Consider the following 18,463-nt stretch of genomic DNA (forward strand, 5'->3'; position numbering starts at 1 on the left):
TTAGGCATTCCTATTTCTCGTGGAAGTAATGGCCGCCTCATCGAGTAGTTTAGATCAAGGATTATAATTGTGCTATCTGCCACAGGCAATTTTAAAAAATTTGGTGCAGCTAAAATGAAACGCCCTGTATTGCAAGTTACATTGTTTTGGTGAATTGGTGTTACGTATGTGCCAATTCCTTTTTATTGTACGCATCTGATCATCCCCCTCTTTTTATGCACTGCAGAAAAATAAACCCTAAAAACAACTTGCGAATACCTTTAAAGCCCCCAGTTTCGCAGCCTCCAACCTTTGCGGAATCTGTTTCAAACAATTTGTGGCAACCAAATTTCGCGAAATAAATGGGCTGCGGGGTGGCTTCTTTAATAAGTGATTCACGGGCGTGTGCACAACTGTTCGCAAATGTAAAAAAATTCCGAATAGTAAAGATTCTGCTGTAATTACTGTCGGCACTTTCAGGTACCCGGTGTCCAATACGAGCGAGCTAGAACAGTCTCGCTTTCATAGGTATCGAAACTGCACGCTGCTTTTTTTTTCGTTCAAGCTAAGCGTCAGTATCAAGCATCTGTTGACCTGAAAGGCTTCGAGGAGCACGTGTACACAAAAGCGTTTAGTAGCGATCAACCTCGCAAAGCGTCTCTCGGTGGCAATCAAATTTCTTTCTTCCGATACGGTGGAGCCATATCGCTTGCCGTTTGAGGTTTTATTTGCCACGAGGAACCGCAAAAAGCTTGCCCCACTTGGCAATGCTATTTGAACGTCCAACAGCACAGCAAGTCGGCATCGTGCTGCAGGCAAGGGCGTCTTCAAAAATAAAAAAAAGCCTACACTCACACACAGCGCACATGTGTCCCGGCATTTATCGCTCACTAATCGCGCCGTTTTCCCGCGAAAACGAAAGGTGCGCGGGGTCATCGGAGGTTATTCGTCACGTGTCAAGCCTCGTCCAATGGGAGAGTGGAAAACGGCGAATTCAGGAGAGGGGTAGAGGGCGGGGAGCATATTCTCCTTTCTTATTTGAACAATGGTTTGCGCTACCTCTGGAACATACAGGGACCTTACAGTCACGTGGTACTGCGCACGCTATGTTTCACTCGGTAGTTCGCAAATCCACTACTGCTGTACGATGTGCATTTTCATCAGCTCTTCCTTTGCATGAGGCTTCGTATGTGTGCCAGCGATGGAGCGTCACACGGGCCAGATGTACAGGACAAAGTATGCGTACGGGAAGCATAAACGCAAGCCTCCTCTTCCGAAAAAGAAGCGATCAGGAGCAACTGAACCGAACGAACCGAGGACCGTGTTGCCATCCAGTCACGCCGATGTGTTGTTGGAAGTCAACCTGTGCTCGGAATCAACGCCCGGCAGTGAATCTAAAGACCCAGCACCGTCAACTAGCCGTGACGTCCCAGTGCAGTCTCGACGCAGGAAAAAAGTTCAGTTTTTGCGACAGCAAGTGACGATGCGGCGCCAGCTATTTAGGACGACAGCATATTTTGCCTAGGCGGAAGCACACCGTTGAGGTGCACCTGGAACCTCGTTTTGTGACCTTGGAAGCAGCCAAGAAGCAAGCGTGCAGCTTCTGCGATACACTTCGCGTGGTGTCGACGATGGAGTGCAAGTTCAGGGTCGCACAGCGGACAGAGGAAGAATCGGCCCCAAAGGAGGATCAGTTCGCATTAATACAGGCTGGTGCAACGAAGTCACTAATAGTGCCTGCACTCTGCCCAAATTGTCTTAAAAACAGTTTGTCAGCGCAGCATGAGACAACTTTGGGCGTAGCAGTAAAATTGGTGCTTTTCTGTGCTACTTGTGGCCCTATTGATTCACATTGGTCATCAAAAAGAGTCTGGAGGAAGGGCTTTTGAGTTGAATATAAGAGCTATGCAAGCTATCAAGACTATTAGAAAAGGGCCCACTGCCCTGAATGACTTCTGGGCTAAAATGAACATCTCACATCATGAGCTGCATCAAAAAAAACCTATCAGGAACATCTTAAAAAAATGTACAAACCTGGAGCAGAGGAAGCTGCACAAAACATTTTTGCAGATGCTGTACGTGCAGTAAAAGACATCTACAGCAAGATGCAGCCATCTAGCACAAATAACATCACTGTCCTTTATGATGGCACGTGGCTTACATGAGGCCACAGCTCTCACATTGGTGAAGGCTGCATTGAATTTTATACCAGGCTTTAGCTGGATTGCATCGTATTTTTTAACTTCTGTCTAGGGTGCTGTCAGCGACCAGCAGAAAGTGACCCTAGCTTTGATACTTGGATTGAGCAGCATCAGTGCCAGAAAAATACAGACATTGGCTCCGGACAAATGGAGGTGGAAGCTGCACTGGTGCTTTTCAGGCACTCTTGCAGCAGCTATGGCCTTCATTACACGAATATAATATGCGATGGTGACAGCCGAGCTTATCTTGCACTCTGCAAAGATGAGGTATATGGCTTTATACCCCTGAATAAGGAGGACAGCATAAATTATGTGCAGAAGAGAATGGGCACTGCTCTCCGTACACTGGTGACAAGAGCAAAGAAAGGGGAGCCATTGGGTGGAAAAGGTGGACTCACACAGGACCTAATTAAAGAACTGACCAGCTACTACGGTTTAGCCTGGCGCAGAAACACAGACGTCAGTGACATGCAAAGAGCAGTGATGGCCACATTTTATCATGTGACTTCTACAGATGACGAGCCTCATCATGAGCTGTGCCCACCTGGCCCTGACAGTTGGTGCAGGCATCGGTCAGCACAGGCCAAAATGAAGCCACCACCACCTCATAAATACAAGCTGTCGAGACGAGTAGCAGAGGCATTGCTGCCTGTCTACCAACGCCTGTCTGACCCTCAACTGCTGGAACGGTGCAAGGGCAACAAGACACAGAATGCGGCAAAAAGCCTGCATTCAGTCATCTGGTAAATGACTTCAAAATATCAGCACACTTCATTGTTTGCAGTGGAGACGGCAGTACATGAAACAGTTCCACGCTACCAACTTTGGGAACTTGCATGCCTACACTGACATATGCAAGTCTGTGGGCATCAAACCTGGTAGCCTCGCCCTTCAAAGAGCTGAGGAAAAGGACCAATAAAAAAAAGAAAAGCATGCAGGGCAGAAAAAATGGAAGAGCAAGGACATATGAAGACCCCTGCAAGCAAAGACACTAAATATTACAGCCCCGGGCCATTTTGATGGACATGTAGTGGCTGTGCAACTTGTTAGTGCCAGTTTTCTCACGAGAGTGTTCTGACCCGACTGTCCTGCTAGCAGAAACCGTAGCACGAGTATGGCTTGATGGATTTTCATAAGGTCTGTTGTATTGTATTCCTTAGTAAATTCTCTACACAGTAACATTCCTATGTTTTTGAATTACTATCTCATTTTTTTAGTCTTTGCTAATTTGACATGGCGATAACGACCGCATTATACAAACATGAATATTATGTTCTGTGTAAAAAGAAATCAGTGATAAAAATATCTGGAGAATGTCACCGCATGAACCATTCCTATGGCTAAAATATAAGAGCAACTGCGGGCTTCTACCATGTTTTTTTGTCCCGCCAGGCTTTCTGCATGTTTAGTACAACGATGATACAAATAAAAATGTATGTCAAAACTACTGAGGGACACTAAAGGGACACTAAAGGCAAATACTAAGTCAAGCTAAAGTGATGGATAAGTGCTCGAGTATCTCTAAAGCATCAATGGATTAGTGCTCGAGTACCTCTAAGGCATCAAATACTATCGCAAACAGAGCCTTAAAAATCGAGAAATTGAGGTAAATGCAGGTCACAATCAGCGACTCCTGCAGGACATTCAAGTATTTGCCCGATAACGAAGGCACTCATTGACATTACACCGTTGACGATGCGGGCGGTCGAAAGGTTTAGTTTTCACTTGACTTGCGCCGCCCCCACTCCAGAGTTTCAGTAGTTCCGTTATTGCATAGTGCTGCGCTGTTTTTGCTGGCTCGCGAAATTCGCAAAACTGCAGGTAGCAAATAATTCTACTTCCATGTGATGTCTCGGGATGCCCGAACGGTCCACGACACTAGACCAAAGCAGCTTTAGCGGCGCACTGTACCGCCATCTGTCGAGCGGTTTCACTCACCGACGGCACCAAAGGGTGTTGATGGCGTATGCAACGTCACCACTCCCTGGTTGGCGAAGCTGGAGATTTGAATTTTTCTTCTGTTTAGTTGTCATAAAGCCCGTGCCATAGCTTCGATTAGTTTCGTTTGGTCTAGATTGGTGTGTATCCTTGTCTGTTTCACTTCATTTTATAGCTTGCTTTTGGTTCTAAGTGGTTTTTTTTTCCTCTTTGGTACTTTGCCTTTGTGTTGTAACCACCTTTTTGTGTTGTAGTTTGCTTTTTGTTTTGCAGCTTGCTTCCGTTTATAGCTTGCTAACTTGCTTTATTTTCTAGTACTTGTCGCTGACTGCCGGGTACAGCCCGACAAGCCTTCATGGCTTGGGCTGACCGGTTATTGAATTTGTATTATTTTCATGAAATAAAGGATATTATTATTATTATTATTATTATAACGGTACTTGGACCTTTCAGATGCAATTTTTTTCTTAAACTAAGTCATTTATTAGCACGAAACAAGCGTTGCAAGGTTCCTGGATTGGTATATAAACCGTCCACGTCGACTTAGTATTTGCCTTTAGTGTACTGTCCCTTTAATGAAACTTTGTAATTAGTCATCCAGCACACTTCCCAATAAGCATGCCAAATTTCATTGCTCTATTACAAAAAATGATTTCCCCTCTGATCCCCACCTCCCCCATTAAGGAGGGACCTGGGCCGCGATTTTGTAGCGACGCATTATGACTTATTCTACTCTAGTCTTATCATCCACCGCTCACGGCCGGCTGATCCCGTTGATAAGACGAGCGGATCGTCGCTCCGACCACTGAAAAAGCGCGATAAGCGTGAAAAGGCATTATTACTTTAAAGGCATCGCTACAAAATACCGGCCCTGGGTCTTGGCGAGACAAAAATATCACTAAAACGAAGCATTTTTCACTGAAAAATATTGCTGGGACATTTTTAATTTCTGTTACTTAATCTACATGTAATAGCGCACATGGTGGAAAAAAACTAGCTTAGAGCGACATGTCAAATAAAATAACACCGTTTTTATCCCTACAAAATGCTCAGTTTTGCCCATGAAAGTGCAAAAAATGAGAAATTTTGCTGTTCATCGTTCCAAAATCCCTTATCAAAGCCAAGCCATATTGGCCTGGCTTGAGAGAGCATCTTTTCTGGCATGCTTTCCTGCCAAGAATGTTTCCCTTCCTGCAAAAATTTCCACATACAGGGGAATAAAATGCTTTTCTCACATGGTGATAGTTTGTTTGTTTTTTTTACTTTTCCAAGATAACTCTTTTTCGTCAGCAATTTTCCGAAAGGCGTAGTTATTCTCCTAATCATCCTCTTTTCATTAAATTTTTTATCCCATAGCTGGTCTTCCAAAGAATGCAATAAGTCTACAATACCATGTTACTGCATCCTGAAACATTTTCAAATTTTGAGGAATTACCTATTTTCCGGGCTATAAGTCGCACCCCCCTCAAAACGGCCGTTTTTCCGGAAAAAAGCGTATATAAATAGCACCGGTATACAAGACGCACCTGTTCGTTCGGTAAGCGATTTAAAAACTCGTTGAGGATCAGGTCGCGAGGAAGTGTGACGAAAATATACAGTTGCAGCGGTCGCCGCCACTCCACGTATACCGCGGTAGGCAGCGCTGACACGCGTGCAAGCGCCTTCCAATGTCTAGACAATACTTTACAAAAGTATTTTATTCTGATAGCACGAACAGTGCAAATGATGGCTTACATCATGGCGTTCAGTCAAAGCCATCGAAGTCGTTGGCCTCCGAGTCGCTGACAAACAATGCAGCTACTTCAGGTTCGGCTGGCCACATCACTGTCGTCTTCTTATTCCCTAGTATCCAACTCAACATCGCAATCGGCCGTGAACGGCATCAACCCAGCCTTTTGAAACCCTGAAACAATGGTTTTCTCAGAAATTGGGTTCCATGCCTCACTAACCCATTTGGCCACTTCTCCATAGTCCGTGCGCCCCATGCGCCCTGTTCTTGTGAAGCTATGCTCCCTCCAACATCCAGGTCTCCCACAAACGTCGCAGAACCGCTTTAAAACTGCGGTTCACAGAAATGTCGAGTGGCTGAAGCATCTTCGTCATGCCGCCAGGTATGATGACTGGGATGCAGTTCTTTGAACTTATCTTTTTCTTGATGATATCGCTGATATGCGCCTGCATACTGTCCATCACCAGCATTCCTGGCGTCACGTGAAAGAATCCATCGGGTCGACGTGAAAAAAAACAAAAAAAACGGTCAAGCCACACACCCATCATTTCTTGATCCATCCATCCCTTTGTGTTCATCTGAACCACCACAGCGGGAGGAAAGAAGTCCTTTGGCAACATTTTTCGTTTAAAAATCAGCACGCCGCACCATGTTTAGAGAGGCTGCGACGAAACACGAAAGCAGCAACAACAGCAACGAGTGCAATGAAGTGGCTGATGTTGACGTGGCTTCACCGAACGGGCGGGTGCTAGTGCATGGTAACAAGTAGTAACAAGAATTAAAATAGTAAAATAACAGTGTGACTAAAGAAAAGAAGCAAAAAAAGAACTGCTGTGCATGGCAGAAGGCGACGCGCGGTGGAGGGTCATTTGATGTCCGCTCGATAAGGGGCGCGGCTAATCCAATCCGATTTTGACTGTATATAAGTCGTTATATAAGATGCACCAACGAAAAAATCAGAAAAAAAAATGCGTCTGATAAGCTGGAAAGTACAGTAAGGAAAATAATTCATATTTAAAATTTTGAACTCTCGTAACTTTGGATAAAATAAGAGTTAGAAACATGAAACAATGCTTATTGCACTTCTTGAGTATTCAGGAATAAATTCACATAACATTTAGTTTGCTTACTGCAAGTAAAACATTTTCTGCCAGTCATGCCAAAAATTTGGAACAGAAAGAATTGTATATATTTTTTTTCATTAGGCAGAGAAAGACTAGCTGCATATTTGCAACTAGTCCATTAAATTACCTAGTAACAGTAAATTTAATTATTATAGTAGCAATAGTAATAAAAGATTTGCTCAACGCCCAGGTGTGTGGCATACTGCTGTTGGAAGCAGCAGTATGCCAGGCACTCTTTCTTAATAGGCTGATAATTAGGGGTGTGCAAATACTCGAATAGCACCGAATCGAATAGTGAACGTTTTAATAATTCGATTCGACAACTGAACATCCAGTATTAGATTTTGCTGTTTGTTCGACTGCGCCGGGCTGTGCTCCAGCTCATGGGTTCTCAAAGTGGGTTCCGCGGAACCCGGGGGTTCCGCAGGCCCCTGCTCGGGGTTCCGCAAGCCACTGATAAATTTTCCGTGGTCCCGCGCTCGCCAAGTGGCGAAAACGGCGAACACGAGGTGCGCTTGATGCACATAACCTTAATTACCTATGCCCGAGTGTCAAAAAGCACATCACAGTGCGTAACGGCAACGCGCGAACTGCGCAATAAATCCGCAAGCAGCTTGTAGCCACCCAATCTCCGAAAACGGGCAGCCATGGGCAGCGCGCCTAAGCTTTCGCACTTGAATCTCGGAGGCTCTAACTTACGACCGTGCGCATTTCTCCCGTTTGTAGATAGGGTAGGTGCCGATAGCATGCGCACTGATGTTATACTTCGGAGGAATAAAAAAAACTGATGCGCGGAGCACCACAAGTGCGCGCCGCAAAAGAGCTAAAACGGCGCTAGCGTCCAAAAACGAAGCGATGCAGTCCTCATTGGTATGGTCCTCAGCGGCAATCGTACGCTATACGTGACTGACAGCAACGCCGGAACTCTTCGTGCCTAATTGTGTCCTCAAAGCCTTTATTCTTGCATTAATCGCCGCGCGTAACACCACGTTGGCGGCTAGCCGCGTGCCTTCATAAGTGCGTAATCGCTATCTATGATCGCGTCGATAACCAGCACAGTTTCGTCCGCAGCAGCGGTTGCGGGAAATGGTAGTTTCGTTTTGACGGTGCGCGCGTCGGCTGCGTGCCTTTCGCAGCTGCGTAGTCGCCATCCATGATCGCGTCGATAGCGACCGCGGTTTCGTGCGCACTTGTTGCAGCAAACGGTAGTTTCGTTTTGACTTGGTGAGTGCGTCGGCTATGGCGTCGGCCGCCTGCCTTCTGAACCGCAAGGTCGCCGACCATGATCTCGTCGATAACGGCCGCGGTTTTCTCCGCAGCGGTTGCGGTAAGCAGTAGTTTCGCTTTGACTCAGTGCAAAGCTGTCGAAGATGAAGAGCACCGGCTACATCGCGATGGGCGGGCAATTTGTTGGCGACCAGCACACTAGCGAAAAAATAATCGGGATGTGCGCGCGGTAGTGAAAAGCGTGTCTCAGATGAAGACGCGCGCCGCGGCCACGCTGCGAAGGATGTCGCGAGGCCTTCGCCGCTGCTAGCTCAAATAAGTCATGAGATGACGAGAACTTCAGCTTCCGCACTGCTCTTCTTTCAAGGGTTTTACGTGCCAAAACCAGTTCTGACTGTGAGGTACGCCGTAGTGGAGGGCTCCGGATTAATTTTGACCACCTTCGGTTCTTTAACATGCACTACAACACAAGCATGTACACGGGCAAAAGTTTTTGCATTTCGCCTCCATCGAAATGCGGCCGCCGCGGCCGGGATTCGATCCCGTGACCTCGTGCTCAGCCACGAAACGCCTTTGCTAACTGAGCCACCGCGGCGGGTGCCACACTGCTCTTGTGCAAAATAGAAACAAGATTTGCTAATTCATTCAGTAAATAAAAGCCTGTTGACGTAGTAAGCATTCATTTATTGTTTTCTTGATACCTTGGGTAATTCGACATTCGGTTAATTAGGACATTTTAATTCGGTTAAATGGGGGGGAGGGGGGGTTCCTTGGCGCTTCATGGAGCTTAGCAGGGTTCCCTGGAACGAACATGCTTGAGAACCCCTGCTCCAGCTCAACGTGCGTCGTCTTGTGCTGCTGCTATTTGCGCAACACTTCACATTATGTGAAGCTGATTCTGCCAAACACAAGTAAAAAAAACAACAACAAGGCTGCAGATTTTTTAGTGAGTTCAGGTCATATGTTATTCTGGTTAGCACATTTTTTTCTCATGTTTCTTTCAAAAACGTATGAACGAGGTTCCACTGTACACTGCTTTCAGGAAGCAGTGGCACGCACCTTCTTCATCATTTTGGGCTTGTTGTAGACCTCCACTTTGATGTCGCCCTTGAGGGCCACTGTGCGTCCTAGGTGGAAGCATAGCGACGCGGAGTTGCCTTTACGTCCCTCCAGCACAGGAGACACGTACAACTTCTCCATGCTGCTGGCATCACTCTTCCAAACCAGGAAGAATGGCGCTGCAATGTTTAAAACCAAGGAACGTTATACAATGGCATAAATACAGCAGACAAAGCAGTATGTGTTGTTTCGTGAACGGTCTTGTAGAAGGCAAACTGCGAATTGTGTTTTGTTACAAATGGGTTTTAACCCTTTCAGACGCCAATGAATTCTGTTGACTGAAAACTTACTTTTACCGCATGTCTTGCACATTCAGAATCATAAAAAGTATACAGCTGCAAAATAGATAAAGAATTTTTAATTCTCTAGTGAGTTTTGTCAAGTTTACAGAACTCCATGCAAAAACTCCGGAACATTACATATGAGAACATCAACTATTTCATGTCTAGAAGGCTTGAAAAGCAGCCATCCAGGTACTGGAAAATTATGCCTGATGCAACATACTGTAAAAAACAATGGAAGGAGTACATACACCCACTACATACAACGACATAATCGCACCAAACAAGTACAGGCTCCTTCGAACCGTCTACTTTCCCACTCGTTTTACTAAAACATTTTGAACCCGTTATTCAAACTTGCAACACGATTTCACTCAGAACAGTTTCAAGATGTACGCGACACATTGCAAATACAGTGCAGTTCACTTATAACCATATCAAGAAGAACAAAAAATCCGATCGTTATAACCGATCCCTATATCTGGACTGCCACAAAAAAACAAAATATATATATATTTGCCGTCCCGAAACCAAATTTGCCACTTGCGATAAAAAATCGTCGTTGTAGAAAGTCGGCTGTGAAAAATAAAATGTTTATTTATTCCTATAAACAGCGTCTCAATCGTTAGGAGCACTGAAATAGAAATATCTGCACTTGCTTTCGCAGAAGTTTCGGGTTCGTAACCGCCGTGTGCACAGCGTCCAGCTGCTGCGCCAACACTGGCAGCTGTAATTTAGCGTGCATGAAATGAATGAGCGACTCGATCGACGACAGTGCACTTTGGGTGAACATCGGGGTCGGTGTCAAAAACGGGCCATTGCCAATCTCGTCGTCACTGCCGCTGCTGTCGTCACCTCCGTCGCACAACGCCGCCGTCTGTCGCAACAACGATCTCCCCATCGGAGATCTCTTCGCAGAAAGAGGCACTACTATCTGCACTTTGAAACTCCTCCATCGAAGCACCTCCTATTTCATAGCGACGTCAGTAGCGACGTGCTCACAGAGTTCGGTAATGTAAGCGGCTTCCACCGTGTTGGTTTCGCCCATGGGGATTTGGACCGGGCGCACGAGCCCCGCTTTTTCCATTTATCGGCATGGCCACTGCTTCTAGCCTTCATGATAGTGGCACTCCCGGTTTTCATAATCGTCGATATCATCGACTGCGCGAGCTCGTACTTCTTCAAGTCTTGCAAAATTTGCAGCTTCATCTCAAAAGACACAGCTTTCCACTTCGTCGGTTCACCTCTAGCTGCTTCCACGGCGCATTTCCGCGCTCGCTGAGAGTGTAGGCGGCGAAGGCTGCACAGGCGGCGCTCGCTTATCGCTTTCTTCCCCCTCCTCTCTGGATGGTCGCATGACCGCCGGCGACGCGGACGCGAAGCAGCTGGCGCCATCTTGTGCACGCTGCACCAACTTGCAATGCTCTCCGTGGCTTTTGTTCACAATCGGCACGCGGGCGGGATGCGCTGCGCGGTAATGGCGGCAGATACGAACTCGCGTAGGCAAACTCTTGCCCCGTCTTGATTAAGGGCAACTTAGGAACGCAAATTTCACGATTATTCTGCGTGAAAAACGCTGCCCAGAAGCAAAATTTCTATCGTTATATCCAATATGTGATGAATAACATATCGTTATATATGGTTTTTCTTCTCATAACCCTAATGCATAAGTTGACACTCTTATGTCGACTCATCATTATAAGTCGACTGCACTGTATCATTACTTTTATGAATGCTATTGCAGTTGACGCATTTTCTTGGCGTATAAAATTGTGTACACAGAGTCTTAAAGGGGTAAAGGGGCCATGAAACACTTTTCTAACTAATCATAGAATGACATCACTATTTTATTACGTTGACTCACGAACCTCCTGCCACAAGAATTTTTTTAATCCTTCAAGCACAAGCGAAGCTAGATGTAGTTATTGGACTAATCAGCGGCTTTTTCATTCCTTTCAGTTCCACTAGCGCGCTGGAACCTACAGAGGGGCGATGGCGTGGGGGCACGAGGGAGCAATACCCGAATGGCCCCACCCAAACGCTGAACATGAGACGGCTCGTGGCAGCACCAAGTGGTGGTCCCGCAGCAATGTGCAACTGTCATGTTTAGATAGTTATGTAAGATTTTATGGCGCAAAAGCAACTAAGGCTATGATGCGCCATGCACAGCATGAAAATATATATTTTGATGAAAGTGCTTCAAGCAACAAAGATCATTTACTTCAGAGTTTGTTTAAGAACCATGTTTCATCTAAAAACTTAAAAACATCGTCTAGAGATACAAGTGCATTTTCAGCTACGATCATGGATGAATGAAGTGGTGTTAGTGTTTTGTAAAGTTCATAAAAATATTTGTCTTTTTTCCTCCAACGCTGGACATGTTATTAAATGTGATTCACAGTTAGAGATTCTTGGCACTGATCACAAACCGCTTGTTCATTTTTCAATAAAAAGTTATGTGTGAGATGCGTGTGTCCGATGCAAATGCGACATAGAATGACTTCCATGAAACGTTCCTGGTGACATGTCTTCCACTCCTGTAGTATGGCTTTTACTATTTGTAGCTTGTTGTTTACTTGACAGCCCCACTCCTGTTGCCACTTTGAGGTGATCGCAACACGGACAACCCGGACACAGTCCTTGAATGGAAGATTTATTTGTGTAATTTTTTTACGGGCTGTGATTGCTGCGCATTTCCCGGGATTCCCACGTGGCTTGGAACCCAACAGAGACGAATTACTTTACCATGCTTTTCACTTTTGCCAAGCATTTTCAGGATGGAGCCCGAAAGGTTCGCACTCTGATTTTCTATGGAGGGAATTAAGTGAACTGAGGGAATCTTTGTAGACAACTGCTTTTGTATAATCTCCTGTTACTATTTTTTCCAAGGCCATAAGTAGGGCATATGCTTCGGCTGTAAAAACCAAAGCAAACTGTGGCAACCTAAGACAATTTTCCCAGTGTTCCGATAACTGTGCTTCCAATGTGTTCATTTTTCCTGGAACCGTCAGTGTAAAACTCTGTGCCGTCACTGTATTTTTCTTGCGATTCTGAGAAATCTTGCATTATGTGTTCAAGCAGTGTTTCTTTTTTCTTGCGGCATGTTAGAGTAAAATCGCAAAAATGTGCGAAATCATACTACGGGGGCAGTCTGTTCGGTCTTTCGGCGACTTTGAGAGTTTCACTCGGAACACTGTAGCTTTGGCACATAATTTCGAATCGAAGGATAAGTGGTCTCACGCTATTTGGTTTGTTGACATAGTGTATTCTGTGTGTGGTGTAAGTAACAAGAATGGCATACAGTGGAATCTCGATGATACGAATCTCACGGGGTCATGAAAAATATTTGTATTAGCCGAAATCGCGAGAAAAATTTATTTTTGGAAACCACGCGTTTCGGTATCTGCAACGCCTAATCTACGCTGTATCAAAATGGTTTGGCTGAAAACGCACTAAAAGTGGCCGAAAAAGATTTATTCGTCAGTGCGCAAGGCGAGAAAACAGCTTTAAATCGCGCCAGATCACCGCAATTCACGGAGACATCTCGTATTTTCCGCCACCGAGCGCCGCCATCTTGGTATCGTTCAAAAGCTCAAAGTTTTGCCGTTCTGCTTCTCAATTCGTCCGTCGTCGCCATCTTGTAACAAACGCGCTAACTCAAAAGAAGTGCGGGTCTGTGATAGGTAGTCACACGGGCCCTCCGATGAAAGCGGGCCTCCGATTGGCTGCCGTGCTGAAAGGCGTCCATTGGTTGCTGCTGTGGCAGGGGCAAGATGACAACCGCAGTTGTCTGCTTCGTAAATCACGCCGGCGTCTGCACTTGACACGCAGAATTCGGATTACTGAGAGCTCCCAGGTTAGTGATGGATCGTCGCTCGTTGGAGAAGAAATTTTGGATGAAGCACACCTTCGGAATACGGAAACGCAAGCCTCCTACGGCAAGAAAAATACGGCGATTAGCAAGAGAAGCGGAGGAGCACCCCACTGAACGTGCCGCGCTACCTTGCACCGTGTGACTCCAGCAGCGAAACCGACAATCGCCCTGTGCCATTGGCACCGATAACGCAGTCGACGGAAGACGCGCCCAACTGAGGCTCCCGCGCCTCGACGTACCGCCGCGCGAATCAGCAGAGATCGTATCTCGGTCGACATAGCTCGCTGCAACTAGGCAAAATGGCGCAAACGCAATGAACGCGGCCCGAAGCACAGCAGCCACTCCGTCCGATGGACGGCCGCCGAAAAGGTGGAAAAGCACAAAAGCAACAAAAGCGCCACCGCTTCAAACTCTTCGCGCCCAGTCGCGGCCTCTGCGCTGTCCGGCGTCGCGTCCGCGCCTCCGAACAAAAAGAGAAAGGGAGAAAGTGCGTGACTGCGCGCCGTTCTCTTTCGCGGCCGTCGGTGGGGCGGCGTTTATTTGTATCAACCAACGCGGGTCGAAAATCGATTCGTAACAACCGTACTTTAGCACGCTGCAAAGTAATGGGGCTCGGCCGGGACCACGGAAAAATTCGTATCATCCGGAAATTCGTATTAGCCGTGATCGTATCATCGAGATTCCACTGTATATGATTAGGTAGAGCTGTGACTCTAAGCACATAAGAAATTGTAAGCAAGGCTCTTCGGTGCTCCAAACAGGGTTCGTTACTGTCGGCATATAGGCTTTCTACTGGTGAGGTCCTGTACACACCAGTTGCTAAGCGTAGTCCGTGGTTGTGTGTGGGATCAAGACGTTTGATGTACGACTGCCTTGCTGACCCGTAAACTATGCAACCATAGTCAAGAATGCTGCGCACGACAGAGCGGTAAATACATAACAGGCATGTTTGGTCGGCGCCCCAATGCTTACGTGATAGGACCTTCAGGATGTTAAGCGCGTTGTTTGCCTTAGTTTTTACGCTGTTAATGTGGGCGATGAAGTTTAGTTTACTATCAAAAATCATTCCTAAGAACTTTTGTTCGTGCTGGTAACAGGCTTTGATTTAATTTGAGAGCTGGGTCAGGGTGTAACCCCCTTTTTTGTTAAAATACCACTGCCACAGTTTTTGTGTTTAGACCAGCAGTGCAAAGATGAAATGGTTTTTCTGTCTTTTTGAGATCGCAGACATATATTTTTCATTTATTGAACTCAAATGAGCAATACAATAGAATTGCGGTAATACGATATGGCTCGTACAAATTTCGGGGTGATACGAATTTTTCAGTGGTCCCGGCCAAGGTCCATTAGGCTACAACATGCTAAATCGCTTACTACCGCACTATTCGCTATAACAATTAAATCTGGCTACTGGGTGTCTGCGCCAAAAAGAAAGGGACTGCGAAATCCCGGAAAAGAAAAAAAATGTGAGCCGCTTCGCCACACCTGCTTTTGTGCCGCATACCCGGCAAGCCTGCGTCGCCCCTCTCCCTTACAACTCTCCGACGTCGGCGAGAGCGTGGAAGGGAAACGGAAGAGGGGCATGCGAGGCCAGCGACGCTTCCAGTCTTTTTCTTTGCGGCTGGCGAATGTGGTAACGGGCCGTTAATATGCTTGCCGTTAATATGTTCGTACGGATGGCTCATCAGTGATGGGTCCAGAGATCACGCATGTGGATTATTGACGGCTGTTGAAGTGGCGTGGAATTCGTCGCCGTGTATTCAACACAATCTGCTTGCCTATCGGCAGCTAATCGGCCCGATCTTCGCCCTTCACAAAGTACACACAGGTTTTGTTGCATTCCCTCTGTCCGCGTAGCGTTATCATTTCGTTCAGTCCTGTCAACCCAACAAACTCTGTACTGACAAGGGTGGCCCCGCTGACGCGGCGCTGTTCTGCAAATTGCAGCGTTGCGGGGCAGTGTGTGCGATTTCCACAACGGGCCGATGCGAGGAGCACTTGCAGTGACAAAGCCCACAACCGCATCCAGCTTAGGAGGCTCGTCCACTGCGCGCTCAGCGCTCCTCTCGCGCCAAAAATGAAGTGAAACGCTCGCTTGGGCGGCATCATGCACGAGCGGCTCCACTCCGCACATGACAAGTGGCACTGCGTGCGTGTGCACCGAATATATAGAAAAATGAAATACTGTAGTAGATATTCGATTCGATGATATTTGAGTATTTGTACAACCCTAGTTATAACGAGTAATGCGGCATGGGACCATTGTAGTAAGCAGTTTTATTTTACTGTAGAACACATACAAAACTTGACAGTGCATTGGCTGCTCTTTGTTATATCCTGGTATTGTAAGTGGGTTTGTCTGTATCTTAATGACAGCCGTTTCTAAATGAACTGACTCCAGAGATAAATCAGTTTCCTTTTTGGCAAGTAACGAACCAACTTTTTTTATATTTGTCAACATCTGGCACTTGCATCAAGGTTCTATGCAAATCCCACAACTATTCGAGCTATTTGCTTCGAAATTATTCGACAATAATTACAATTTCCTTCGACTTCGCTTCAAACCAAAAAATTGATATTCGCACAAGTCTACTTTACATTCCTTAAAATCAACATGATGGCATTCCTGTCAACCTCTGAACATTAAAATTCATAAAAGTTTTTCCGACAGGCAACCACAGAGAGGGGGGTACATTTTCATTAAATGAAAACGTACCACATTTTCATTTAATGTCTTCCTCGAGCACATGCCTTTCGTGGGATACGTAAGCACTTTATTAACAATTTAGCTTAAGACACAGAGCAACATTGTGTCGGAATGGAACAAAAACAAAAACGAAACGGAACAACATTTTTGACAGGAACGAAAACGCAACCGAAACGTTATTTATTATTTTGTTTCCAAGTGAACCCGAAATATTTTATTGGTTTTCAGTTCAAGGGGAAAGTCAGCAATCCGAAACAATTGCCGTCAGGCAACATCAAAATTAACGTGTATTATCTCAGGGGTCCGCATAAGTGCGTATCTCAGGCAGGCATAGCGCGAGCGATAGCCGGTCGAGCGCTCCACTAATCTAGGCCTGACTTCTTTCGTTCCGGAGGAGAACCGGAACGGAACTTTTTTTTTCAGTGGAACGAAACTAAAACCAGAACGAAAAACATTTCGTTCCGACACCCTGCAGCACAATAGCAGCAACAGCAAAGTTGGTACATCCGAGACTGAAAAGCAATGCATAGCTTTTTATATCACGGTAAGTCGCTCTTTCGGCAGCTATGTTGCAGATTTTGCCTGCTTCAGGAAACTAACTTGCTCGAAGGAAGGACCCACGTTGCACCCTAGGCAAGCTTCCAACGGAAGTTCGGAGAATGATGAGCAGAACTTTTTAGCGAACAACATTTTTCGTAAAGGTTGATGCCATATTCGTAAAATTGTAAACTATCCAAAATTCTTAATGCTTATGAAAAATTCAGGAGAGTTGGCACATTCACCATGTGATGGCCAGCACGCTTCGTCACAAAACATTTGCTTTGTTTTTCTTGCAGGAGATTTCATGGATAACTGCTTATTGACTTTAAGTTTCATCCTCCAATAGCTGCCTAGAAGTCCACTGAGTTTTTGGGACTGGCAACACATAATGCCTCACTTTAACATTGTTATCAACTGAAAAGACGGCTTGGTTACATTGACGCCCAACTGTGTTGTTTTTGGAACAATATGCAAGATGGACCAGAATACCTCATAGCACTTTACTTCGAAGCCATTAAATGCTAAAATGAGAGTACCCATGAAGTAAAGAATCTTCTAAACCCTAACCAAAATAAAATAAATATGGTGATTGAAGAACTCCAGTATTTCTACCTTTCTTTTTGTCCAAAGAGAGAGAGAACGGTAGAAAAAAAAAAAAGAACAAATGAATGAACAGCAAGCACGTCCATGATAACAGGAAAACAAGCAGCAGTAAACCCTGAAATGCACTAATGCTGTACATTCTACCGTATTTATTCGATCATAAGGTGGTCATGATTATGAGGCGAGAGTGCAATTGGGGGAACCCAAGAAAAACACTTGAGTTTGCAAACCAATATAAGGCGATACAGGGTAGCCGACGGATTATCAAGACTCGCCGGGGGTCGCCCGAAATAATGAATTACTAACACAGCCAAAATGCAAAATGGTGGCCAACACACGGAGTGCGCGTTATATGCGAATTTTGCCTTTAGGTGTGGCTTCACGGCAATGCAAATTTCTCCTTACAGTGTGGTTTCACAGCACCACGGCACACGCTGCCGTGAAGCCACACTTAAGGCAAAATACACGTATAAGGCGGGGTGTGACTGAGGCCAAAAATTTTGGGGAAAAACCTCGCCTTACATTCGAATAAAAACGGTATGTCTACCCTCTACCTATGCCAGATGTACATAAAAGTATTAACGAATAGTACAGATTCACAACTGAAAGTGGTCACCCCCATAGACTGGCGAGTAAAAGGATGTGCAACTCACAGCAGGTTCCTCCATTGAAGGTAGGCACGGGCTCAAGAGAGAGCGAGTGCAGCACCAGCGTCTCTGGGTTGTACTCTGCACGTGTGCTGACTAGCTTGGCATAGTACTCCACATACCGCCGCTGACTTGGGATTGTCACCCCCTGCATTGCACACTTAATCAGACAGCGCTGACACAATGCAATGGCAGCAAGGCAATGGGAAGACCAATACGTCCTTAAATGAACCCACCACAGATCGCCGATTTTCCACATCACTGGGAGCTGCAAGTATGACGGTTCAGCCAACATGGGAGGGGATTATATATATATATATATATATATATATATATAGTAAAACCTTGTTAATTCAACCCCCCTCATTAATTTGGAAAATCAGTTATTTCAGGCTCGTCCTCTGGTCCCGGCCGGCATATGCATTATTCAGTGCAATCAAACTGTCGTTAATTCGGACTTATTTGGCCGCACATCGGTAAATTTGGACAACTTA

At 45.7% G+C, this 18,463-nt stretch overlaps 1 protein-coding gene across 3 annotated transcripts in view; it reads right to left on the reverse strand.

Annotated features, from left to right (window-relative positions):
• The window catches only part of LOC119436865 (phosphatidylinositol 3,4,5-trisphosphate 3-phosphatase and dual-specificity protein phosphatase PTEN-like), an 86,055-nt gene that overhangs the window by 34,924 nt on the left and 32,668 nt on the right, over window positions 1-18,463 (reverse strand). For all 3 annotated transcript variants that reach the window (XR_007464780.1, XM_049660051.1, XM_049660050.1), the window contains exons 7-8: window positions 17,976-18,117; window positions 9,258-9,436 (exon numbers count right to left, since the gene is read on the reverse strand). Coding sequence is in view for 2 of the 3 variants with exons in the window: in XM_049660051.1 (XP_049516008.1) it covers window positions 9,258-9,436; window positions 17,976-18,117 (321 nt within the window). In the remaining variant the exon portion in view is untranslated. The remainder of the gene's footprint in view (window positions 1-9,257; window positions 9,437-17,975; window positions 18,118-18,463) is intronic.

The sequence above is a fragment of the Dermacentor silvarum genome, chromosome 1 (genome assembly GCF_013339745.2).
Source record: "Dermacentor silvarum isolate Dsil-2018 chromosome 1, BIME_Dsil_1.4, whole genome shotgun sequence".
Taxonomy (NCBI): Eukaryota; Metazoa; Arthropoda; class Arachnida; order Ixodida; family Ixodidae; genus Dermacentor; species Dermacentor silvarum.